The sequence below is a fragment of the Columba livia genome, chromosome Z (genome assembly GCF_036013475.1).
Source record: "Columba livia isolate bColLiv1 breed racing homer chromosome Z, bColLiv1.pat.W.v2, whole genome shotgun sequence".
Lineage (NCBI taxonomy): Eukaryota > Metazoa > Chordata > Aves > Columbiformes > Columbidae > Columba > Columba livia.
The window spans coordinates 60064649-60091236 of NC_088642.1; the positions used below are offsets into that span (position 1 = coordinate 60064649).

At 36.2% G+C, this 26588-nt stretch overlaps 1 protein-coding gene across 3 annotated transcripts in view; it reads right to left on the reverse strand.

Annotated features, from left to right (window-relative positions):
- Nucleotides 1-26511, reverse strand: part of BRD10 (bromodomain containing 10) — a 53134-nt gene extending 26623 nt beyond the window's left edge. For 2 of the 3 annotated variants that reach the window (XM_065046036.1, XM_005499790.3), the window contains exons 1-4: nucleotides 25241-25997; nucleotides 22543-22743; nucleotides 12754-14177; nucleotides 3900-3976 (exon numbers count right to left, since the gene is read on the reverse strand). In XM_065046036.1, the coding sequence (XP_064902108.1) occupies nucleotides 3900-3976; nucleotides 12754-14177; nucleotides 22543-22743; nucleotides 25241-25755 (2217 nt within the window). In that variant the 5' untranslated portion in view covers nucleotides 25756-25997. Of the gene's footprint in view, nucleotides 1-3899; nucleotides 3977-12753; nucleotides 14178-22542; nucleotides 22744-25240; nucleotides 25998-26418 lie in introns of those variants that run through there. The other variant, XM_065046035.1, reaches the window with a different exon arrangement.
- Between the last annotated feature and the right edge of the window lie 77 nt (nucleotides 26512-26588).

Genomic DNA, 26588 nt, shown 5'->3' on the forward strand with positions numbered 1-26588 from the left:
TGAGACATAAGGATCTGATTTGCAAAATTGTTAGTGTGTACCAATCCAAACTACATCAATTGGAAAAAAAAGGCATGAAAACATAAAAAGTTCAGCTATCTTGGGGCTGGGGGTGACAGGGAAGAGAAATCAAATCTGAGTCCCAGTTTTCATCACAAGAGGTGTACATCTGAGGCTTTATATCTGTGTGTCAATTGCCCACTGACAAAATAAGAAAGGTAACAGCAGCTCAGTTTAGCTGAGCTTTACTGCCAAAATGAGTTCAGTATTTGAAATATTCCAAGACTGCACTGAAAACCACTATAAAAGGTTCAAGAATAAATTTATGTTTCTTCATTCACAGTAGGATTTGAGATTAGGTACTAAAGATGCACACTGACTGGGAAGAAGCTATTTCTGAAACTTGTCTCACTTGGTTAACGTTTCTCATCCTACAGACTGAAGCCAGTTTTCTGAAGGAAAGGTGAAAAGAGCAGTAATAAGAAAGTGTAGTGCATTTCCTATCATTTTTATATGGAATCTAGCAGCTGTTTCTCATAATGAGATTCTAATGTATGTTTCAGTGTTCTTTCCTCATGGCTGTTATTTGGCTGAACTGAGGAATCCAATTTTCTGCAAACAACACTGTCTTTCTAAAATGTTTTGTATGTTTTAACAGAGAAGTTAACATGAAGGCAAAGATAAAGGTATTGTTGCAATCTTATAATTGTTTCACATTCTGGTAGCTCACTGTGAGTTTTACATACTGCTCTCAAAGAATATGCATTCTAATCATCTATCACAATAAAAATAAAGGGAAAAAAAATCCTTTACAACTTACTAAAAGATTAGTCTCTATTCTCTAAAACATTACATGGTGGCTTAAAGATTCAGTTTGTCAATATAACCATTAATGTGCAAGTCATGTAATTAGTTACGTTCATGCTAACTACAACACAGACATTTTCAGATCAGACATAGAGCTTCCTATATCCAGGCTTAATTTTCACAAGCAATAAGCATCCTGCTTTTCAACTGAATACAGTGGAAGATTCAAGTATTTGGTTTTCCAGTAAATTTTCAAATTTGGTGTTCAACTTCAGTGTTAGGATACAATCTTGGATCTCACTAATCTCTCAAAGACTGTCATTCTCTCCTAGAAGTTCAAGCAGGGAAGAGAGAAAATCTTCCCCCACCCCCACCCCCCCTTTATTTTTTTTAGACAGGCACACCAAGCTTTTTTCCAGCTCAGGACACTCTTGTGATCTGTTTCTCAGAATTTATAAATTAACTATTTATCATTATGAAAACAAATCTAATCTGTGGATCTGTTCATAAATACAAACCTAGTCTACTCCCACAGATCACTGATACTCCCTCCTTTCCCCGCTTAACTTAAGCCAGTCTTTCAGAATAATTTTTACTCACTTCAACGGGGTCTAGAGCTTAACATCAGGTTATCTGTGTAATGACTGTTAAATTATACTTTTCTATCCTATGAACCTGATCTTTTATTGCTGCCATCTCCACATGGAAAATGTCTAGACAGTCCCCTTTCAAGATCTGCATTTAACACAGACCACAGCTAATACAACTGAAACTGTTATAACACAGTTAAACAGAAAAGCTGAAGTTAGTCCAGTTCCTTGAAATGCCTGCATTTTTCTCTTAATTCTAGTACACATAGGTCTATATAGCTACATGTGAGGGGAAAGGAGGAAAGACTGAGACCAAGCACTTATTACCAAGCTTAAATATACTTTGTAACTGAAAAAGAAACCAGAAAAACAGACTAGTATCCCTTCCGTACAGCAATGTAATTACTGTCATTTCTTTAAAACATCAATGAGCAACAGTAATAAGAAGCTTGGAACCCAGAATTTCTTTTAAAAGAGGAAATATGCAACAGCCAATGAACTCATGATCTGTGAAGCTGTAAACTCACTTCTCAAATGATTTTCAAAATACTAAGAACAGGACATGTTTTTTGTGTGTTTTTATTTGGTAAAAAGAATTTAATTTGCATCTGCCTTTGTTTTGGTTTTGTCATTTGTGTATTTGTTTTTTAAGCAGCCTCACTCTCAGAAATTAATACACATACAATTAAATCACATACAAGGAAGGAGTGATGTTCATTGTTCTATGCTCTTACTGCTTTGTTCGTGACATTCAAACTAGAGAGCAGAAAATTTGTGCAGTGTTTCCTCAGAAGGCTGTTTAAAAATGGCATTATAAACGTTAGGATTAAGTAGTACAATTATCTCCTGGGTTTTTTTTGTTAATAATTGCATTTAATGTACAATTTGGGTCACTGCACATATTACAACGTTTATTAATACTAATTTTTTCAGCTTTAATGTCAAGTTGTGATTTTCCAGGTAAAGGAGCTAGCCTTACACATTTTCATTTATTTGCTTTCTTTCCAAAAGACCTGATCTTTACATATGCATAGCAATATCCTTATGGTTATACATACCCTCCCTGGCACACCTCATAAGGCATGTGTACACCCAAGTTGTCTTACCTAATACTTAAAAAACATATTCCTGCCTTCAAATAGTTACATAATTTCATTAAGTTTGGCCATACATGTATGTGGAGCAGAGTATCTTGAAGTGTACTTTACTAAGCTCTAAAGTCTTACTAATAATCTAAACAGAAATGTTTTAATATTTGCAAATGCTTCTAACAGTCATACACCCTGCCTGTACTCTTGAAAAAGGCAAGTTAAGTTGTTAAGAAGTTCCGTAATATGATTAAACTGCTCATGCGAATCAGTCTTGGCTTCATCTGAAACAGATATAAATCTAGCTTTGATCAAAAGACCCAGAATTATTCTGTTACATTTTAATTACAATTTTACATAGATTAAGTATAATAATGTTAATTTTACATTTAGATATGTAAATGTACAGTTTGCATTGGTTAGATAAAAAGCTGGGCTAAGTTTTAAGTAATGTTTTAGAAAGAATACTTAATGCAGTAGTTTAATATTGTAAAAAATTATTTCAAACCTAACCATGTACATCCATGGCATGCAGGTACTGTTCTGGGAAAAATACAACTATTTAGACACTGTACCTATTTTTTGGAGCTGCTAGAAAACATTTTAGTCACTACCATTATATAAATAAAAATCAGAGAACACTTAAATGTCAGTCCAATGTCCAATATTGGCTGTTACTAACCAATTTTATCATCAGAAATTCTACTAATTCCACCTGAAACACATTATCATCATAAATTGAATTAGTGTGAGGTTTTTACAGAACAGTCATGATTTAATGTGAGTCTATTGCTCAGGATAGCACAGATCGCTTTATGAGAAAAAAAAAAATACAGCAGAAGGAAAACTTAAATCCAAGGATAAATGCATACATAAATTGTGACTTAGAACTGAAGTACTGTAACACTTCTATTATAGTACCATAAGACAACATTATCATAATTAGCAGTCTTTTCTCAGTGCTCTTTGGTCTAAAGCTCACATGCAGGGAAGAGGTAAAATGTAAACATGACGAGCACAGAAGTCTACAAATTTTTTGTAAGTACTTCAGTAAATCAAGCTAGATTTCAATTCAAAGACCACAGTGTCAGACCTCCTACAAAACCCATGTAATGTTACCTTAAAAATGCCATTAACAACCCCAAGTTTTTACAGGTTTTGTCCTATAACAGATTATCTGGGATCTTAAACAACACTGTGAATCACTGTGTAAGCTACACATAATAAAAACACTAAAACATTCTCTACCAACAAAAGGCAAAATGCACTTTTAAAAACACTATCAGATTATTTTGAACTAGAAGAAGGAAATTAATTTTTCATTATGATTTCCAAGGTCCCTATCAGAAACTGAAGGACTTATTTTACAGACATTCAAATTTCAAGTGCTTAAAACAAAATTAAAATAATTTACCTGAAATTCCGGTAGGGTAGACTTTATGACATCTTTCCTCTTCTTTGTGATTGGTTTTTTAGATACAGATTTTTTTCCTTGTAAAATTAAAAGAGAAAAGCTTCATAATGTTGTTTGTTGTACGTCATTAATAAAACCAAATTACATACAGACTTAAAAGTTAAACTATAGCTAACAGATGGCTGACAGTAAGTAAACATGATGGATCAGAATTAGACTCAGCAAAAGCAAATATCAAACTACAAGTATCTGTGTGGGACAGACAGTCTTTTGGAAGGAGTGGGGGGAAGAAAAATAGAAGGAAAATAAATAACAATGCCCAATACATATACCCTAAAAGTTTAAGTCATAAAAGAAACATTCTCACCACTGTTCTGAAAGGAGTGAAATCTACCACTTATGCCATGAACTTACCCACCATGTTTGGTTCACTGTAAAGTGAACCAGACATTAGGGTCTGAGACCTTTACAGCAAAAAATACCCTCAAAGTACATGCAATGTCCAGAAATCCTCAAGTGTACATACTGGAGTTACCAAAGAAATCAGATTACTGATTTGTTTTTTTTCTGGCTGTGCAAAACCTAACATTTTAGGAGAAAGCAAACACTTTCCTGTAATGCCCTTCACACCCAACTGTGCTATATTAGAACATGGATGTAACTAAAAACCTCCTTAAAGGTAAGGCAAGTGGTTTACTGCCTATAGTATCAGGGTTCATAACTCACATTTCTCAAATCAAGTAGGTATGTTGCGAAGCCATGTATGCAAGATAGTGGAATTTCTTAAATGCTTACTTCTACATTCACCTGGTAAACTGAAAAGAGATCACTTTTGATCTGTTCATTCAGAACAAAACCATCACTTTAAGATTACCACTGTGCTCACATTCTGCAGTACTAAACAAGAATTTAAAACCTTAAAAAATAAAAACAGACAAACAAAAAATATAAAGTATGTGGAATTAATTGTCAAACAGAATCATTACAGGCACTTGGTAATAATACAAGTGCAGGTAGATTTGATACTTATATTAATGAAAATACTGGCAGGAATTGCATTTAATTTTTTCCTAGTAGATGTTTGCTTGTGAGTACAAATGCATATGTACACATACATACACCTATAAACTGATGCCTAGGCATTTATATTTTCAGTTTATTACAGTGAGTTTCCTGAACATCTTACCTGAATCTGAAATAAAGAGCACTTAAGAGACAGGTCACAGGACTCAAAGAATAGAGATTTGAAATTCTATATAAAATTAAACCATCTAAAAATCAGTAAATCAAACTCGATTTGAAACTCCACATTCTGAACTTATAACAAAATTTAAAATATCAAAAATAAATATTCATGGATTTCCCACTACAGAACAAGTGACAAAACAGAGAAGCATGTTTATTAAAACAATGACCCAAACATTTTGACAATGGATGAAAAAAGCTGACATTTTTATAACATTTTATGAATCCAGCTGCACTGAAAACATAATTGTTGGAATTAAGAACAGTGCTGTCCATTAAATGAACTAAAGCAGACATTTAATACAAGCTTTCTTGACAAACTGACTAAAATAGAATTCTGGTCACATGGTAGTTCCTTGCTACAGCCCTGTAAAAGAATGTTAGATGGTCAGAACATTAAGGGATAAAAACATGGTGCAGCAAGTCTGTCTTGCTTCCCGACTAAAGAAAGATTTGAATATGATTTACATGAAAATTTTCATTTTATTTGGATATTTTCAACACACTTTCCAGAAAACATTTACTGGAATATTTTCAGCATCAGGTGCTGAATGATGCAACGCACTTCAAAAAATAACAGAGCTAACAGAAATATACTCCCTTTCCCCTAGTATTTCCTGCTGAAAAAGCAGTGAAAATGGTTAGGAAGAATTGTAACTAATTACAAAAAAATAAAGTAAATATTTCTTCCTTTGCAGCAGCATCTGAAAAGCATGCAGTTGGGAAGATACGGGGTAACAGACAGAAAAAGAATTTAAAAAATATCTAGAACCACAGAGAAGATAAGCCTTACCTTCTGTGTAAACTGAATCAAGGAAAAAATGTCTTTGAAAATAGTGTATGACATATGGGTTATCATAAAACTCGTCTACTATAATACATATACCATAAGCCATGACTCCCAGGCTGACATCTGCCACTGCTCTAGCAATCTTCCTGTACAGTGCAGCAACAATCTCTTTCCTACTTCACGACTACTTCAGATGTTCTACAACACAGGCACGTATCTCATACTAAAAAATACAAAACCACTACAGATATTTGTATAATGTGAGAGTATTAATAGATATATATAGCGAACTAACTTGGGCAAACTCATCTTCTACCTTAATAACCTCCTTATAAAATACCAAATGGAAGTTCAAAAGAAGTTACAGAATTATTACTGATAATCTCTCTCTTTTAAAAAAAAGTTATCTCTGGTTTTCCAAAAATAGTATTTCTCATTTGCCAGGTTTTAAAGAAAAAATATTCTTTAATAACTTATCAAGGTAAAACCCTAAAGATTATAACAGAAAGCTTCTATTTAGTATTCTTGAGACAATGCAGCTGCACCTGTATCCAGTTTCCAATTCGCTTACCTTTAAGTGGAAAAATCTTTGGATATAATTAACCAGGGATCATATTGCCACAATAAAAATCTATCTAGATCTGTTAGTTTAGATTCTCAGACCACAAGACAACATGTTCAGCAAAGCCAACAGCAATGGTTAAGGATGTCAGTCTGTACCAGCTACCTGCTGTTGGCCCTGTCACATGTAGTATTACCACACAAAGACTTCAGCTTTGCCACGACAGAACAGTCACTTAGCTTCAACTGCCAAACTGAGGTGGACATAAATTCTGTATCAAGGTAAAAAACACTAAGGGGTTCAACCGGCATCTACTGTGAGTGGCAACTTGCCAAACCACTCCACTGAGGTCTGCTAGAGCTGCTTTGCTGGTGAACCCAGGTAAAGAAAGTATTACTTTAACAGATGAAGTAAGGTTAACGGTTGGACTAGATGATCTTAATGGTCTTTTCCAACCTAAATGATTCAACGATTCTATGTTTCTGTCAGCAGCTAGACACATTTTGAACCACAGTACACTGTACTTTTCAGTGCATACTCAATGTACAATTATGCTTAATTTCTGACTGAATGCAATCAGAGTTAGAGAAACACACCCTAAGAAATAATGAAGAAAAAAGAAATATTTCTAATAAGGAAGCTGATAAGCATTGTCTCTTCGGGTCACCTATTCCAATTTAACACACCCTGCTTGCTTCCCACTGCTCTGTCTCCAGCTTTTACTAGCCATACTTCATAAAATACTTAACAAGAGTCCTACACATAGACAAAATGATAACGGAATTCCAGTATAAGAATTCTCAGAGGGTAAAGGGAGAGCAGAGGATTGATAAATAGATGTCCATCTTTAGAGGCCTTCAAGACACAGCTAGACAACGTCACAGCTGACTTGATCTGGTATTTCTGACAGTCCTGCCTCAAACAGGGAATCACAGAGAGTGATCTCCAGATGTTCTTTCAAACAGCTTTTCTATGGTTCTGTGATCCGCTGGAAGACTACACTGCGGATTACACACATACTAGTAAGAAATACCTAGGAATCCATAACTCAGGACTGCACTACACAGAAGGAAGATAAGTCAGATAATGCTTCCGTTCAATCTACGTCTTCACACTTCTCCCTAACCATGTAAGAATGAAATGAGAAAAACACTCTCCATCAAAACAAATTAAGAGTTTCCCAAACTAAAACAAGAAGTCCAAAGAAAATAATGATCTTGAAAAAGCTGAAGAGGTCTTCTTCAAGAGCTGCAACTACACAGAAGGAGTTAGATATATCATCTTGAAGCATTAATAATGTCATCCTTACATAGCAACAGCTACAAACCTAAATTATTTTTGCAAACTAAAGAAATACTTGCTTTGACAAGTAATTAACAAATATTTTATAAACACTGATAAGTAAATATAGATTTACTCTTATTCCGGTTTCCACTATAGGGCAATACTTGTAATAAAGATTATAAGTTTTACTTCTTTTTGATGCAAGGTTACATTTCAAATATAGTCAACACTTCTTTGGGGAAAAAAAAAAAAAAAGCTTTCTTCCCCCTTGCCAGAACCATAAAAAAGCATTACTGAATTAAAAAAAAAAAGTTTGTATTCAAATATATGCATATCAGAAGTCTATATATATATGCTGCAAGTAGCACTGTTCTAAAGCTAGGAAATGTCAGCCTGTGTAACCTTACATTCACTCACTAACATGACATTACCATGCCACAATTACTAATTATGTCTCCACACTGCCTCTTCCAACAGGCTTTACATCTCACATGTGTTTCAGTTCAGAGGGGAAGAGACTACAAGACATCTTACCCTGGACAGAGGGTATAACTTTCAACAAATACAGTCCTCTTCATTCTCTACCAGAGAATAAAGGCAAAATACACAATTACTTTATTCTTCAATCAAACTACAACAAATCTTATCCTAAATTAAACTATAATTCAGTTATCAGTGAATATAAAGCAAAACTCTTCCTTGATTCGAGGTAATATTTCTCTCCAATAACATTCTACCAACTTGTAGCTAGAGCTGGTAGCATAGAAGCCTAAAAGCTCAATTTGCACATTTCCTGACTTACCTCCTGAAACAAACCACTTGGCTAATAAATTGAAACAAGAACACTGTCAAAACACACAAAATTTGCGGTAAAGGACAGTGCAGTCATGTAACATTTTAGCTATCATGCCATTGTTTTTTCTGAATGAAAACAAACTTCATCTTGTGGCAGCAATTATGTAAAATATGGGTTTTCCACAGGAAACTTAGTTGAACAAGACCTTCATCTGCCAAAAAAGCTGGAAACTGTATTAAGGAGGAGAAAAGTAACATTAACTCAGATACTGCCCTGTCCACCCTGACAGTGTTTGGTGCTTGATGGATGAGCATGGAAACCTGTTTAGTGAGTACTGGTAAAAGCCAGTAACAGAGGTTAGTCAAAACATTAAAGTGAATGTGAAACAAATGCTATTCTGAGAAAAGGTGATTTCAAAGTAGGTGAACATTGTACTGAAAAGTACTGAAATATAGGTACTGTTTGAAATGGTGTATTCCCAGTTTCACGTGTGACTCAGTCTCAGAGTAAAGACTTTATATAACAAACCAAAACTAAACCAAAATTAAAGACTAAAATAATTCAAAGCTGAACAATTTTTACCTTACTGCTTTTTAATTTTAATGCTAAATTAATGAAGATCATGATAGGTGGATGGGAAGAAATATGACCTAGTAGTTAATACTGTTTTGAGTTATCACCTGGTCTAATCTCAATTTCAAGAGATCGGATTATTTTGTATTTTTGACTGATGGTTAAGAGCTGTTTTTTAATTGATTTTCCTTTCACATAATTGTCATCAAGTAATTTGTTAGACAAACTTGTTGCTGAAGGTAAAAAAACAAACCCAGATCTACAGATCTTTCATATTTATTCCTTTTAAATAACACCACTGCTGGAAAACCTCTGTTCTAAAATTCACTGGAAATCAACATTTTATTAACCAAGAGTCAATTAGCCAGGACTGACAAAATTCTTAGATATTACTTAAGTTCAGTATGTCCAGAAGATGTCTACCTGCCGTAGCTTTTTTCTTTCGAGTCAAATAAATTCCACAGATGATATAATTGAATAGATGAGCAGACAATTAGCAATGTAACATAAAAACTAGAGCCTGGACACTAGTTATGAGCATCCAAACACCTACTAGGGAGTTTAGATGCAACTAAAACAGAAGCCATCTCAAGTTGGTCTTCTTATCTGAGGGTGAAGAAGGGGGAAAAAATAAATAAATGACACTTTACATCTCTCCTAGTCCTATTTTAGGGTAGACAAATAAAAGAGTAAACCACAGAAATGCTCTTGACATTTGTAAATTACCTCAACAAGGACAACACAACCCATGTGTAAGTTATCATAACATAAATCCTCTTGACTTGAAAACAGGAACACTTTTACAGACCTAGTAAAACTTCCTGTTATAAACTATGATATTTGAGTCCTCATGGCTCCTGTTAGAAGAACAAAAGTAATGTCAACCCATGCTTCAAATTATAACGTGACAACATAATTTTTTATTAATTTTTTAAAATTATTTTTATTAAAAATTATTTTAATAGGATTTTTAAATAAAAATCTATTTATACCACATATGCAACAGAGCCTCCTCCCCCTAGATGGGGAAACAGATGTTTTTGACATCAAACACTAGCTCAATAGTATTTGCCATGGTAAAATAAAGTTGTTAGCCCCTCCAACTGCAACAATTCTTGTTTTCTCGTTACATTTTAGCAGCAACTCCACTGTTCTCAAACCGACAAACTGGCTTGAATTTTCCTGTTCACAAATTTGCAAGACACATTTAATGTCTTTCAAAGATTTGGCAGCTACCAAGCACATCCTTTTTTTCCACTTTTTTTCTCCTAATCTTCTATCTTACTCCCAACAGCTCCTCTTTTAGAAAATATAACTTGTAATCATCTGGAAAATGAAGCATTACTATAGACTTTTGAAGCTTCCACAGTGACACAAGCACATGATTTTATATAGTCAAAACAGCAAAGCAGGTCTGAACAAGTGCACTAATAATGCCAATTCATGGAAAAATTTAAGTAAACCCAGTAAAACTTCAATGGTACTTGTTTCTGAAGATATTGACACTGTAGTTTAATGCATTGAGTACATTGTTACAACTTGGCAGAATACTTCATTTAATGTTTTCAACACACTTAACAGACTGATCCAGATGTAGAGGCTAGACCACTACAACCAAGTTGTTACAACGCTGAAGACAAAAATGACCATGAAACTCCCAAGGACAGTACACCAGACACTACGAAACTGCTGCTAGGCTGTTAGATTAATTTATTCACATTCAAGCAATGCTTGATTTCATACACAAAATATAATGGTACTTTATGAAATAAAATACACTGTGAAAGAGACTTTAAGCAGGTGGACTGCTACAAATCTTTCAGAGCACAAGCATAGGGTACATGAATGCTCTTCAACTATGGCAACACCCCATGACACCGCTATGTTCTCCAGTAAGGTTTGCTCACAATAGTTACCGGAATTTTTCAGCTCAAAAAACCCCGCACAACCAGTCTACATTCATGAACAGTAATCCAAGTGTGCCACTGCTACAGCAAGTCAGGAATGTGCAAATCATCTGAACAGAAACGTGAACTGTGACTTAAACTTACATGTAGCTGCCTTAGAGAACCAATAGGGGGAAAAATAACTTGCTAGAAAATAAGGAAAGGTACACACTTTTACTTTCCTGATACTCCCTTCTACCTCCTGTACTTTTAAAGAACATTGTAAAGAGTGCTTATCGCTATGGTCAGATTTAAACCAAGTATTTTTGTGAATTCAGAATAAGTTTGAGTAAATATTAAGCCTACAATGTAGAACAGAGGAAATCTTTAAAAGAAGATAAAATTTCAAATGACCTTTGAGAAATACTACTTAACCTTAATCATTATGAAACATTACAAAACAATAAGGCACTAGCGTGCATCCAATCCTATTCTATCCATTTCAGCCTAACAGTTACAGGACTAACGGACACTTAGCAAGCATAAGAAGAAAAGCTCTTTCTCCTAGTACTGTAATGTTTCAGGAAAATTTTCTCCAGTGAGGTCAATATTTGCAATGAAGAAGTATTCAGAATAAGAAGGGAAATGTCTCAACATAGTAAGAGATAAAGGACAAGAGAGTACCAGAACAAATAGGACCCCTCATATCATGCCCAGGACAATGCCTGTCACCTGCAGATGAAAAACATTTTATTTCCTCCACCTGAATGGAAACAAGCGTGCCATCTGAGTATAACTGAAGACTCTCAGATCCAGCAGATCAAGTAGTTATAGACATGGGAAAAGTAAAAGTGGAGAAGAGGAATTTCCATCATTTCTCATTTAACAGACACATATAAGGTCTCTGTACAAACAGAATATGTAAGAGTAAACTTTGTTGCTTTTTTCTGGATTTCCACCTGCAGTGACACATCTCCTTCCCGTCTGAAACTGACAACAAAAGGGAGTAATACTATACCTGCAGCATTCCCTGATGAAAATATCTACCTTTGAAAGCTAAGTTCAGATTATTAACAGTATATGGTGCTGGTCTACCACTACAGATGCGTATTTTTAACAAAACAATACAGCATTTTCTATATTAAATGACCTCTGACAATGTTAGGCTCCTTATGACAAAATATCAAATTGGAAAAAGCAGAGGTATACGGCATTCTACTACTAAATTTACTATGCAGTTTAGCCTGGAATAAAGAATGTTTTGACATAAGACCACCTGGACATGTTCCTGTGCATCCTGTTCTAGTGCATCTGCTTTAGCAGGGGGGTGGACTATGACAGATGATCTCCAGAGGTCACTTCCATTCTTGACCATTCTGTGTGGTTCTATGATAAAATGACTTCAAGCTACAAAGCTACACTCTCAGATGCAAACCAGTCAGTCAGATTCATTCTCCTAAATGCTTTTTGTAACCAACCCACTCTCTTGCAATGAATTGTGTTCTCTATAGACATATTCTGCAAATGAATCATGGTTTAATCAGCTGCTGAGCTTGCTTTATATGCTCATGTTACTGAATGAGAAACTTTCACATTAAAATTAACATCAGACAATAAAGCTGCCCTGTTTCACAAAATAAAACGCAGACTAACCAGGTTAATTAAAATTAAAAAAAAAATCCTCCTAATTTTCACTACAGGTAAAAATGCCAGCTTACCAGATTTGTGCTTCTTGTGTTTTGCTTTCTTTTTAATTATAAACAACTTGTTCTGGATCTCAGATTTGTAAGATTTGAATGGATGAAGATGAATCTCACGCTTTCTTTGCAAGTCATCAAGTTTTCTCTGTAGATTTTCATTCAGAATATCTTTCAACTTCTTTTTTTTCTTTTTCTTCTTTTTTGCCCGTAACTTAATTAGTTTCTTATTATTTTGCATCAAGTTCTCTAGCATTGTTTCTTTAGCAGATTCGTGGTAATTTATTTCTTGGTTGGCATTACGAGTGCCATTGACATGCATTTGGCAAGCTTTCAGCATGTTCTCCTTGAATGGACTGATTTCAGCTTTTACTCTGGCCATTTCAGCGCGATCTTGTCCATTCTCCACAGCCTTTATGTCTCCTGAACCAGGGTGAGCGCCCATATCAACAATCTCTCCAGAACTAATCAAATTCCTCAAGTTCTCTTTATAGCAACCAGATTTGTTGATGTTGTAGGCTGCTGAAGTCTTGATTTCACAGTTAATCTCATCTGCAGTTACTCTAAAGGTATTTAAATGTGTTTTTTTTTCTGGACAGATAACAATGGAGTCCATACTTTTCTCTAATTCTGTCTTGGAATGATGCTCTTCTCTGCCACCAGAACTGACCTCCCCATTGCTTTTGCTTACATATTCATGTTTTACTTTCTCCAATTTAATACGTGACACTTTTTTAACTTTGATGGTAGGGGATGGGAATTCAGGAGCCTGGAAAGGTTTTTGTTTGTAAATCCGAACATCTGCACCACAGAACTGAGGAAAATGAACATAAGCATTCTCCAAGTAGTCATAACCAAGAATTACTTCTCTACATTCGTGGATAGGCTGACCTAGCACAGCATCCTGAACATCCTTTTGTGTTTCATACACAAAATCACAGAGACCTTTCAACAGCCACACTTTTTGGTAGAATGGTAGCTCATGAAACGGTTTTTTCTCCAAGGGACTAACTTCTCCAAGGACTTTGAAAAACTGAGGACACAATCCAAGTTTTTCTGCAGAACTGTTAGGATTGTCAGTCTGCCCTACAACAGTATACCAGTGTTGTACTTTCCGTCTCAGAGCTGCTTCCCAAGTCCTGTAAGAAAGTGTAGGCCTGCGATGTAACGTAGATCTGCGATGAGGAGGACTTAACAAAGAAGTCATTATTTTGGATAAAAAAGCGTTACACTGAGGCATCAGAAGGCAACGTTCCAATTCATAGAATACTATTTCAGGTAAATTTAAAATCTGTTGTGCTAAACAAAGAAAATGACCAATAGCTGGAATCTCCCACATTGTCTCCATCCTTGTAGGTGCTGCTTGAGCTAGAAGTGACTTTTCCCATTCTTCTATTTCTTTTTGACTAGCTTCTTCTGCTTCTTTTCTTTCTTGCTCTCTCAGCCTATTAAAAGAAAGTTCATGACAATTCAGATACCAGGTGAACAGAAAGAAACTGGGGAGAAGAAAATCAGAGCTACAGTATGACAAACATACTTATCTCGAAGCAATAAAGAATACAGTTCACTAAGTTTTAACTCGGTTTGTCTTACTTTGGATCATGCAACACATCATACCAACAAAATGGGAAATGATAGTCTCTTATTTCTATCACTATTAATAAAAGGGGAAAAGGTAAGAAAAAGAACTGGCATATATCAATAGCTTGGGTGATTTTAGATTTTGTATTCAAATGTATTTCCTTCCCCAATCCTTTTTGGCAGGATTAAGTATTTTCACCAAACTATCTATATAAAAATATCTGAAAACAAATTCCAGATAAGTCGTGCTTTCAGATGGTTGCCCTGTAGCTTCTGCCACCTACCTTTTAACTCCCTTCCTCAGTACTCAAGTATATATGCCTAACTGTTAAGTGTTTCATTCACATACAAAATCCATTTTCCCTCACACTCAGAGATGTGTTACTAGTTGATTAGCAATAGTGGTCAAAAAGGAAATTAATATCAGGATGCATGGAGAAATGTGACAGAAAATAACACCAGAAATAAAATGTAATTACATTAAAAAATGATTTGCCCTCACCTGAAAAACTATATTCAGTTCTGGTTGCCCTATCTAAAAAAAGGATACTGCAGAAATAGAGGGTAGTCAGAGAAAAATATTATCAGCAATCAAAGGCCAGTAAAAACTTCTGAAAAGTCTGGGAGGCTACACAAAACACTAGCAAGAGGAAACCTGACAGCAATATACAAAACTAATATGATAGACTTGGAACTTCTATTTACTTTCATTTGTAAATTCATCATTAAATTTAAAGGGAACAAGTTTTAGAGGAAGAAATGCTTCTGCTTCTGATAACCAATTGCCAGTAGCTTACCATCTAACTTAATAGAACACAGGATATGTTAATTTAGTTCCAAAGTGAAAAATATTACATTTGCATGTATCACAAGAATATCAATGGTTAGCAGAAACATTGCAATGCTGCAACGGTAAACTAAGATTTTTGCCCCAAGGCATGATCAGATTCTGAAAGACAGGATTAGGATACAGCTGTACTTACAAGAAAGTTTTTCTAGAGCTCATGCAAAGCTTCTCACGTATTTTTCTCTGAAGCTTCTATCACTGACCACTGCTAGAAACAGTCACCTGCATACATCACTAATGTGACCTGTTGCTGGAATTTACATGTCCTTATTTCCAGATTGCTAACCTCCAACTGTGTTTCTTCATAAACAAGTAGCAAATAAACGCTATGCATCCATTCAAAGCATCAGTGCTTTCCAAATTGAGCCAAAAAGTAATGGTATATTAAAATCTTTCTTTTGACGATGTGAAGCTAATAGTTGCTTCTAGCATGAAGAATGTGTATTTTAAACATGAAGTTTTGATTAGCTATCTCAATGATGTAAAAAATATGACAAACATAACTTAGCCCACATTTTAGTGTCAATGCAGGAGAAATAGACCATGACCACAAACTTAAAATTCACATTCTCTGTACATGCAAAATGACATATAATACAGTAAGATTACACTGAACTTTTTATCTGATATAACTAAATTAAATTTGAAGTGACTTGTTACCATAATTTGAACAGAAATTTTTAATACCACATATACGCATCCTTGTTATTTATGTACCTATCAAATGCGGAAAGACAGATTCATGTGAAACACAAAATTAAAATGTAAATACAAACAGGACAGTAAATTCTCTACTTTACTCTCCCAATGCAGCATTAATTTAACCATATCATGGATGGGATCTAAAGACAAAATGCCACTTTGCAGCACTAATTTAAACGTATAACAAATGTTGTATAACAACAAAATCTCATTTGCCATTCTAGGCAAAAAAACTAGTAAATTCAACAGTACTACTTGCACAGGTAAACTGCACATTTTTTCTTATTCTACTTTCGATTTATTTCCATGTGTTAATATTGCATTAGTATAATAAATAAAAACAACTAAAAAAACCCAAAACAAACAAAAAAACCAACAACAAAACAACCAACCGACCAAACAACAAAATCAAAGAAAAACAAAACTTACAAGTGGGGCAGAGGAAGAAACCATAGTAAGTAAAAAGTGTTTTCAAAAATATATTTCAAAGCACTCCTGAATCCCAGTCCCTCCTCCCTTCTAACTGTAAAACATACTTCCAAATAACCTGCTGCCTCCAGATAAGTGAAAACTCTATTAAAATAGTATGAGAATAAGCTTAAATATTAATAGACAGTGAGACACAATATTTGTAGAAACAATCATACTTCAGAACTGTTCAATAAAAATATAGGTTATAGATATTCTAAAATATCGTCTCTGCAAGCAGTTTCAACATATCAATTAATAATTTAAATTAAAGTAGAATTCTCAAAATAAATACAAGACTGATCCACCTCTGTCTTATACTTTAGAAAATAGCAATCATTAAACTATTTAAAAGATATTTTTAAAAAGAAAAATATATGTTTCACCTGCAAAAAAGTTTAAGTTTTTTTTTAAAGCTATTATTTTATCACAATATCTGTAGTCAATCTATTCTCAGTAGACACCTATTATCAGTAGAGATTCAGGAAAAAATTTAAATAATAGCACACTTTCATATACTCATTACTAGGGTCCTCCTACTAGGTGCTCATCTTTTGGAGGGCCTAGCTTTTTCCTCGAGTGATTTTTGAGAGGGAGGAAGGGGATAAGGAGGGCAGAGGAGGTAGGGCAAGGGAGTGGGGGTGAAGAGTGAGAAAAATTTAATATATTTGGCAGGATAAATAACATTATACTGAAATTCTCTGGACAAATGTACTTGGCTTTAATGCTCAAAGCAATTGTATTAAAAACAACAACAACAACACCCCACACTTTGTTTCATACTTCTATTTACACTTATCAGGAATTTATTTTCAGACATGTATTATGTTTACAAGAACAACACAAAGCTACTGTAAGGTCAAGATGACATTTCCAGACTAACAAAGGACAAACACACGCCTAGAACACATTTGCAGTAGATGTTCTGCAGCTTGAGTGGATAAAACCATAACCTTAAAACTCAGTGGACATGCTCCCCAAAGAGAGATACCACCTAAAACAGAGTCCATACATCACTCCCCACTTTTCTTATAACTTTCTCCCTTAAGACAACAGACATATCTCACCAGCTAATTCCTTCACACTTGCAGCAAGAAATTTCACTTGGAAGGGAGAAGATGCAAAACTAGATTGTACTTTTTTTCCTCCCAATTACTACTTCTAACTCACTTCAGTGTTGATTAATTTTTCACAGGTAAAAGGTAAGGCATTGGAACTCTAATGATGGGTACAGAGAACTGTTCTAATTCTACAGTGATTCGTTTCTACAAACTTACTTTTAAAAAGTAAACTAGAAAGCTATGTACAATATAGCAATATTACACATTATTCTAAATCAAATCAAGATTTAATAGTCAGAAGTAATTTAATTTAGAGATGCCCACATGACCTTCATTCTGTATCTGTAATGTCTTACATTATATTGTGACATATTCTATATTTTTCCATTGGACACAGTTCATTCATGCCCACAACATTCTCGTAAAAGGCAAAATTGACTGTATAAGCAAACCTCATTCTACAATTTGCTAATTTAAATTACTACCTTGAAACCAGAAACAAATTCTTTAAGTATTTTAATGAATATGTCTGAAACTTATCCCAGGAATATGTTTTCAGAGATGGTGAAAACACAGACCTGCTTAGCATGATTTTCAACAAACCAAAGTCATACAGACACTTAATTGCCATTGAAAATAACCAGTTAATTACCTATCATTCACTGGTGGTTTTAGAAATTTCAGTAGGTATCTATTATGCCTCTGTGCTTCAGTATCTAAATGCCTCTGAATCAGCAAAAATTTCCAATTACATAATAATTCCACAAATACTTATTTTTAGCTAATATGTAGGTCAGTATTGATTTGTTACTTAATTAGTATGTAACAAAGCAGCTGAGAAGAACCTCATGGAAATGTAACCAATAATCCAAAGATGATATTAAACATTCTGATAATGAGAACAATTGAACAAAAGGAAAGCTTACAAACAATACTGACAAGAAAAGTAAATCTGATGTTGTTATACATGCCTTTAGGAGAGAAAAAGTGCTTCTTGCTGCTGTACAGAAAATATTAGTTGCAAAATGGTGATATCAGCTTTGCAAAGACACCTCATTTTTTACATATTGAGTCCATCATGATGAATGTATCACTTGGGAGACATTATAGAACACTACGTAAAGAAAGAGTGAAATAGATGACTGTACAAGAAACAGATAAACTACAAGAAAGGGAAAACAAGAACTCTCTACAAAGGATACCTATATAATAAAAATAAGAACAGGAATTGGAGGAGGATTTCCACGAAGTTAACTACAGAAAAGATGACAAAAAACACACTTCAGGATATTCTTCTGAAATATGTGGTTGAAAAGAAGCTTGCAAAATAAATTTCAAGGATTTTTGGGAAAAAAAAAAATAAAAAAATAAAACTGTTTTAAATATTTCATTTACTGCAGTTCTTTCTACACATCATAAGATGCCTGTGCCTAATAAGAGTATCTAAATAACTAAAGCAAAGGATTAGATATTAACTTGGACTTTAACAAGCAAGTTCTTTAGGTATGAGGCCAAGTTTTGCAGAAAGGCACTTCCATTTGCAACCTTACTTATCTGGGGCTGAAAATACATAACTCCTAGCGAGGCAGATAAACAGCCTAAACTAAATAATTACTAGCTAGAATGTACATGCATGCTGCATGGTCAGCTGGAAGGCCAGAAAGTGAGGACATTTTTATGTTCCTGATAACTCATTTGCAAGTCAGGTGAACAGCAAGTGTTGCCTATCCAAACACAACTGCTTTACCAGTATGTAAGCAAGTTATACTGCCACACTACACACAATTTTATGACAAAAAACAGCATCAGAGTAAGGCAAAGTTCAGTACAGTAGAAATAAAAATCTTAAATAGTTTACCCACTTATTTGAGTTGACCATCACAGTCAGCAATAATTATACTCTGACACAAGGTAGTCTATATTATAGCAACAGATTTGGACACTAATTTTTCTCCAACTGTAAAGAAAGGCTTAGTGAAACAATCAATAATAACAATAACAACAATTATAATAATAACAACACCTGTATCCACTAAAGTAGGGCTTTAGTTGTAAAACTACAGTTCATACCCTGAATTTTACCGGGATACATTAAACTAAATAGGAATTCTGCATTAAAAGTTTGTGGTCTGAAAAATGTGTGGATAATTGTTCACAATAACATATTTTTATCTGATATTTCCTTGCAGATTTAGTATAAGCTTTAAACACACATAAGTGCAATTTCAGTCCAGCAGACTTCATGTTTATTACTGCCATGGTTTAACCCCAGTCTGCAACTAGGACCACTGTAGCTGTTTGCTCACCCCTCCCACTCCTTGATGATGGGATGAGGAAGATAATTGAAAGGGAAAAGAGATACTTGCAAGTTGAGATAAGAACAGTTTAATAAGACACCAACATAATAATAATGATAATAATAATGATAATAATAATGATAATAATAATGATAATAATAATGATAATAATAATGATAATAATAATGATAATGATAATAATAATAATAATAATAATAATAATAATAATAATAATAATAATAATAATAATAATAATGTATCCAAAATAAGTGATACTCCATGCAATTGTTCACACTGAACAGCCAGTCCCAGAAAGGAGAGATCCCTCCATCTTGAACAGCAGATCCCAGCGAGAGAGAAGAAGGGCAAAAGGCAGAAAGGCCAAAGGTCAAATGCAAAACACCCGAATAGCAAAAGGGCAGAACTAACACCAAACTCCAAACAGAACTCCCAAACAGAAATAATGACCCAGAAAAGCCACCTCCAGTAATATATGGGTAATGACACTAATAGTAAGTATTTCACTGACCAACCTGAATGTCAATCTAGGTACTCTCCTGCTACCCTCCCTCCCTGCTGCTATTTTGCATGTGCAACTGGGAAGTTGAAAAGTCCTTGGTCTCCTTGGCAACTGCCAAAATATCATCAGTCAGTCAGTCTTTTGATACCAACTTCAAAACACAGTCGAGCCACTATTAAGAAAACATTAACTCTACCCCATGGGAAAAAAAAAAAAAAAGTGTTATAATTTTATTTTCATATTAAATCCCAAACAAAAAATCATGGTAGCTACTAAGAAGAAAAGCTTCAACTGCGTGAAGAAAATTAACTCTATGTCAGCTAACCCAGCACAGTTACAAAAAATGAAGCGTGAAAGCTAAATTCAGTATTGAACACACACATTTGTAAACGGACCAAGATGGTAGCTCTACAGAATATTGCAAGGGGGTTACCAAAAGGGCAGCACTGTGCACTCCAATTAAACTATCCAAATCTGCAACCTTGCATAAATTTTTTAAAAGTACGTATTCTGTGCCAACCTCAGTGTGTCAGGTTTCTAAAAAAAACCAAGTTGAATAACTATTTTCTCTTCTTAACAAATAGCAATATATTCAACATAATCTATATTTTAGCAATAATCCAAAGTAAGTTTAGGAAGTCATAATATATTTTTGAATTAAAATAGTGTCCCATGTTAGTGTTGCAACTATGTACATATATATATATATACACATATATGTTTTATATATAAAACACTTCAAAAATTTATATATGCTGCATCACATGATCTTCACTGGTAACGTATTACTAATTTTATAGGCTTTCCTATTTCTGAGTCTTTTTCAAAAAATACCTCTACAATGGCAAGTTGAGAAACAATTGATATAGAGACACTCTTCTTCAGATATCTTATTTTCTTATTTCCTAACAGATCCACCATGTTTTCAAAGTAACTTGTGCCTCTCTATGCCATCTGTTATATCAATAAAAATGAGTCAGTAGATACTGAATATTTCTTTGACTCTATCATCTCCTACTTACACATTTTTATTGCTTCCTAATAAGTGACAGAGTTGAAAATTTTAGGGCACGAAGACGCAAGCTAGTTGCAAACTTTTTCTGTTGTTGTAGAACATTCTGTAGAATCTGTCACTGTGGAGTATCCTTTGCACAGGGTCTGGGACTTTTGAGTATATCCAGATGAATGGATTTAACTGTTAATTACTACAGTTTTACAGGAAACATGCTTAAAACAGTTGTATGAAAGCAAAATTTGTATTTGATGAGTTAATATGTTCTACTGAGTCTATGGACAAATTAAAACCCAATCATAACATCCTTTTCTATAACTTACTAAGTTCAGAGATCTAGAACACAAAGTTGAACACAAATCAAGGAAACCTTTCAAGAGAAAAAATAACCCTAGAGATCCTTAGTTTTTTTGCAAAGTACGAAGTGGATTAGAAGAAGAAAGATTCACTTTTTTCTAAGGAAAAAGTTCTGGCCAACACTCAAGTCAGTCAAAACTGCATAGCTTCAAATTTGTCGAAAATGAAGATTACCTGCAAAATTACAGTGAACTGGTTATATATTGGAAAAATCTCCAGAACTGTAAGCTTTGAAAAAAGCTGGAAATATTTTGCTCCCTAAAGCTAATACTGTCTTATCATCATGCTCTGTTTTAGAAAAAGTCTCTCAAGTTACTGTTAAAGTATGCAAGCCTAAAAATTTCATCTTCCTCCAAGTGAAACATATCACAATCAACATTAAACACTGCCTGGAATTATACACCTCTTAAACTTATGAAAACCACAAAATTCCCACAGAGTTAATCACACACACATTCTAAATCTGTTACCTAACTGACAAACTGAAATGCCACATCAGTGAGATAATAGGAGTAGCAGTGGCAGAAACAATTTGCTTCTGACTGTCAGTGAGGGAAGCAGTGAGAAGCTCACTGCCTGTAGTTAAGCATTGTCACAGATTTTAATCTAATTGCTGGATGGAAATCAGTCCAAGGAGAGGTATGATAAAATGTGACAGAGGTAACAGGAAATTGCTGTAGGTGCTTTCAGTTATGATTAAGAGTTTCACAATCCTACAATAACGGCAGCCTTTATTCATTTTAAAGCTGATATAATGTTAGTAATTTTTAAAGAAGGTGGTAAATCAAAAACTAATTTCTTGCTTTGCGGATGCACTGCCTTGAACTACCAGGTTTATTCATGAACTTAAGACAAAAAGCACCACAACATTTATTTACCTAAAAAAGCCTTAAAAAGCTAGCCCATGCGAAAAACTTAGAAGACATGATTATTTAAAACCAAACCAAAACAGTTTTTCCTGTTACCTCTTTTCCTCTTTTGCTTTCAGCTGTTCCTCTTGTCTTAGAACCTGAACCATCACAGACTCAAACAGGCCTGTTGACAAGCCTATTAAATTGCGAGGCATGGAACGACGTCTTGTTGAAATGCAAGCTATTCCTTTCTCATCTTCCAGTCCATAGCAGCCTCTAGATGTTACAGCTATTGATGTTTTCTCTCTCAAATGCCTAAAAGAAAAAAGCAAGCCAATTCACAATTACAATTTCCCTTAGCAGCACTTTAATGCCTGTACTACCAACCCCAGATCAAGCAAATCTACTCACAAAAAAAGTAATTTTTCTTCACTTGCCATTTTTTTCACTTTGAAAGTTCCTTTACCAAATTTTAAACTTAAAATCAACACGCTAACATGACTTACATTTTCACATCTGCGTAAAAAAAAAAAAGGATATTTATCTCAAGTAACCAAATATTTTTTTAGATTGAATTCCCTTTATTAATCCATAAATATTTGGAAAGAAAATACTTCCACAAGATCTGACATAAGAAACTATCATTTTTAGATGACACTTCAAATGCTGAGAAAACAATGTGGACTTGCTGATTTGTGTTAGGGATGTCTGTGTTAAACAGCAGTTTAGTTTTGCTAAAAATAAATTTTTTTAAAAAACCCAACCGAACAAATATTAAAAGCAAACCCCTACAAATTTGGTTTAAAGTTACATTTCATCTTATACTGTTTCAAAGTATGCTAGCAAAACTTGTATGAGAAGTAACACTGTATCACACAACATCTCAAAACATTTGGGGGGGAGGCAGAAAAAAAATCCAACTTCCACTTAAAAGCAACCTCCATTTTAAGGAAATTTTCTGTGGTTTGTAATATCTGAGAATCATAGAACCAACATTGATTGTTTCCTTTGAGTCACTTGATGGGGATCATTGAGCTAAATACTGCTCTGTAATTAAGCAAGAATGACTATTCCAATAAGTAGTTCCTGAATTTAATTTTACTAATAAAATTAGTTCCGTTAAACACCTAAAACTAATCTGTCTGATCAAAAGTTGTAGAAGAACTTTGAGACTTCTAGATTCTATAATTCTTTCTATATATAATTCTTAGAAACTTTTACCAGGTTAGTGTACAGAGACATACTGAAAAAAATCTTTACAAATCTCCAAAGACCTAACATAAGAGAAATCCGCTATATATTGAGGTAAGATGTTTATCTAGTTTAATATTTATTTGAACAAAGACTGTGCATTTGTAAAAGAATGACAATTGTAACTTAATTTTTAAAGTAAATTTGTATATTGCTATTTGATGACACTACATAAATTGACTTCTTTTATTAGGAGTTCCTAATAAAAAGGCATTGGGCATTCTTAGGTCCTAAGGAATACAATGAGTAGCCATATAGTTCAACAAAGAGCCTCCAACGAAATGCCCTTCAATGCAACACAGCTGAGATGTTAAGGTTGTAAAACATACAGAAATGAACTTTGCACAAATCTTCCAAGCTGCAGTTGGCTAACTACTTATTTGCCAGCAGTAAATCTTTTAAGTCAGGGATTCTGATTTTTTTTTTTAATTCAAGTTTTACTCAAGCAAACTAGCAACATTCATGTCCCATTAGGTTCAGCTCCTTCTCTTATACTTCCAGCCTCTCCCAAAACTGCTGTTACACAAAAGCAGATTCAAACATAGTGCTGCTACAGCAACACAGAATTCATTCGCTATGGCTTATTCAGCTGAGTTCTGCACCATGCCCAAATGTTCTCACTACACAAGCAAGGTTCTTCTTACCAGCTGGCAGCTAATGCTCTCAGTAGCAATTTCAAGGTTGATGGACATGCACAGCTTTATACATTTCCTAATACTGTTCCATCTTCACCTTCACCCTTTGTAAAAAATACTCTTGTTTTTTACAGGCAAAATACTATATGACTCAGAAGACTGGTGGGCCTTTCATTGTGAGAAGTGGCCACAGTGTTACAAGTATGACTAAATTAACCCTAGGTCAAACTCAGGAGAAAGCATGTATATTTCAGTTGTGATTTAAGCAGGTCTTTCTGCTATGTAACTTCACAGGTTTCTATGCTTCAGTTGCTTTGGCTAACAAGTTCCTGCCAGGGACTTATATTTAAACATATCACAATTTCCATTTTGCCATTTAAGATCATAATATGCCAAGCATTCTTTTTCATTTTGATTATAAAAAAATATTCCAACATCAAATTAGCCATTTCAAAGCAAGTACTTTGGCTCAAAATTTTATTCCTACTTATTTTACAGGCAGTAACAATCTCAGATGGTAAAGATGACAATTTTAAAGAGGCAGTTGTTCATACAGAGTTTGGGTAGTTTCACTTGCTTTTGACAGCATAAAGAGCATTTAACATCTTGTCTAAACAAATACGCCTTCAAGTTCATAAAAGGGTTCTTTCAGAAGAAAAATCTTACCCAGGAAATGCTGTAGTCTATTTTGCATTTTGGTATTTTTTGGTTTGGAATCTCCAAAGCATTTTGAACTAAGATTTGAATAGTTCCCAGTAGGAAACATTCCTCTTTGTGTAAGTATCAAGAGTTTGAATGTTTCTGTATGCGGTTTTGTTTGTTAAAACACATTCAAAAGGTATTTTTTACATCAAGAAACATACCCGCCTCTTCTACTTAATGTAAACAGCATCTGACAGGGGCCCCAGAGAGTTTTCTACACCTACCGGGACAGCAGTGCCAGCTTCTGTTCCAGCATCATCTCCAGCTTCTGGGCCTGTTTGGAGAGCCAGTGATCTACACCGTGCAGCCGGTAACATGTCTCCAGCATTAGCCGGAAGTCACCCACAAAATCCTCTATTCCTGTGTACTGCCCACTGGAAAATTTCTCTTCCATTTTCAACAGCCACATTTCAGCTGGCAGCTGCTGAAAGGAGTGACTGCTGTTACGACCCGAGAGGCAGCCAGCTCCTTCCTCCGTTACAGATGCCTGATCCGCGAGGGGCTTCAAGAACGGGGCTGTCAGAGGTCGGTACTTCTCCAGGAGAAACTCGCGCAAGATGCGGTATCCCTGCTGCAGCTCGGGGTTCAGGCTCTGCTCCCAGGAGCAGCCGCCGCTCTTCCCTCCCGCATCCTCTCCCTCCTTGTCCGGCTCCTCCTCCCCGCACCGAAGACGGCTGGCCGCGGCCCGATCCGCCGAAAGGTCTCCACCCGCGGCGCCCGCGGGCTCTGCCGAGTCCATGTCTCCCACCCCGCACACACACAGGGCCTCGCCGGCTCCGGGGGAACAGCTAAGGACCGCCGCGCTGCCCCTCGCCCAGCCGGCGAATCCACATCGGGCTCACCTATGCACAGAGACACGATTCAGTCCCCCGCCGCGCTCCCCCGCCCCGGCCTCAGCCCTGCCCCCAGCTCCGGGGGGCCGCGGCTGCTGGGGAGGAGGCAGCGGCCGGCCGCCGGCTTGGCCCGCCTCCCCCTGGCGCCAGCCTCTGCCGGCCTCCGGCTGGCGCGCCCCGGCCTGCGACCGGCCCCGCCCGCCCAGGGACCGCGCCCTCGCCCTCAGGGGCCGCCCCCGGCGGCGGGCTTGGGCGCATCCCTCCTCCCGCCCGCTGCAGGCCCCGCCGCCTGCGCTCCCGTGCACGGCCCGCAGCCGTGACGGGGCCTCCCTCCTCCGCTTGCCCGCGGCCCCCTCCTGAAGGGAGGAGAGAGAGAAGGCGGGCTCCGCGGCCGGCCCGTGTCTGCTCGGCCAGCGCCTCCCCTCCTCGCCTCACAGCGCGGCGGGGCGGGCAGCGGCGACAGCTAACGGCCGGTGCGCGCGGCCACGGACGGGCTGGGGGGGCGGGGAGGGGAGAAGGGGGCGCGTCCCCCCGGGAGAGGGCTGAGAGAAAGGGACGCGGCGCCTCACCTGGCGCGCATGCGCACGGCTGCCGGCGGCGGCGCGCTGGCGGTCCGGGACGCCGGAGGAGGTGGCGTCATCAGAGCGCGCCTGGCCTGGAACGGCGTGCGGGAGCACGAGAGCGCCTGCGCTGCTCCGCGCGGTGCCGAGCGCGCACGCGCAGAGCCGGGCGGTCTGGG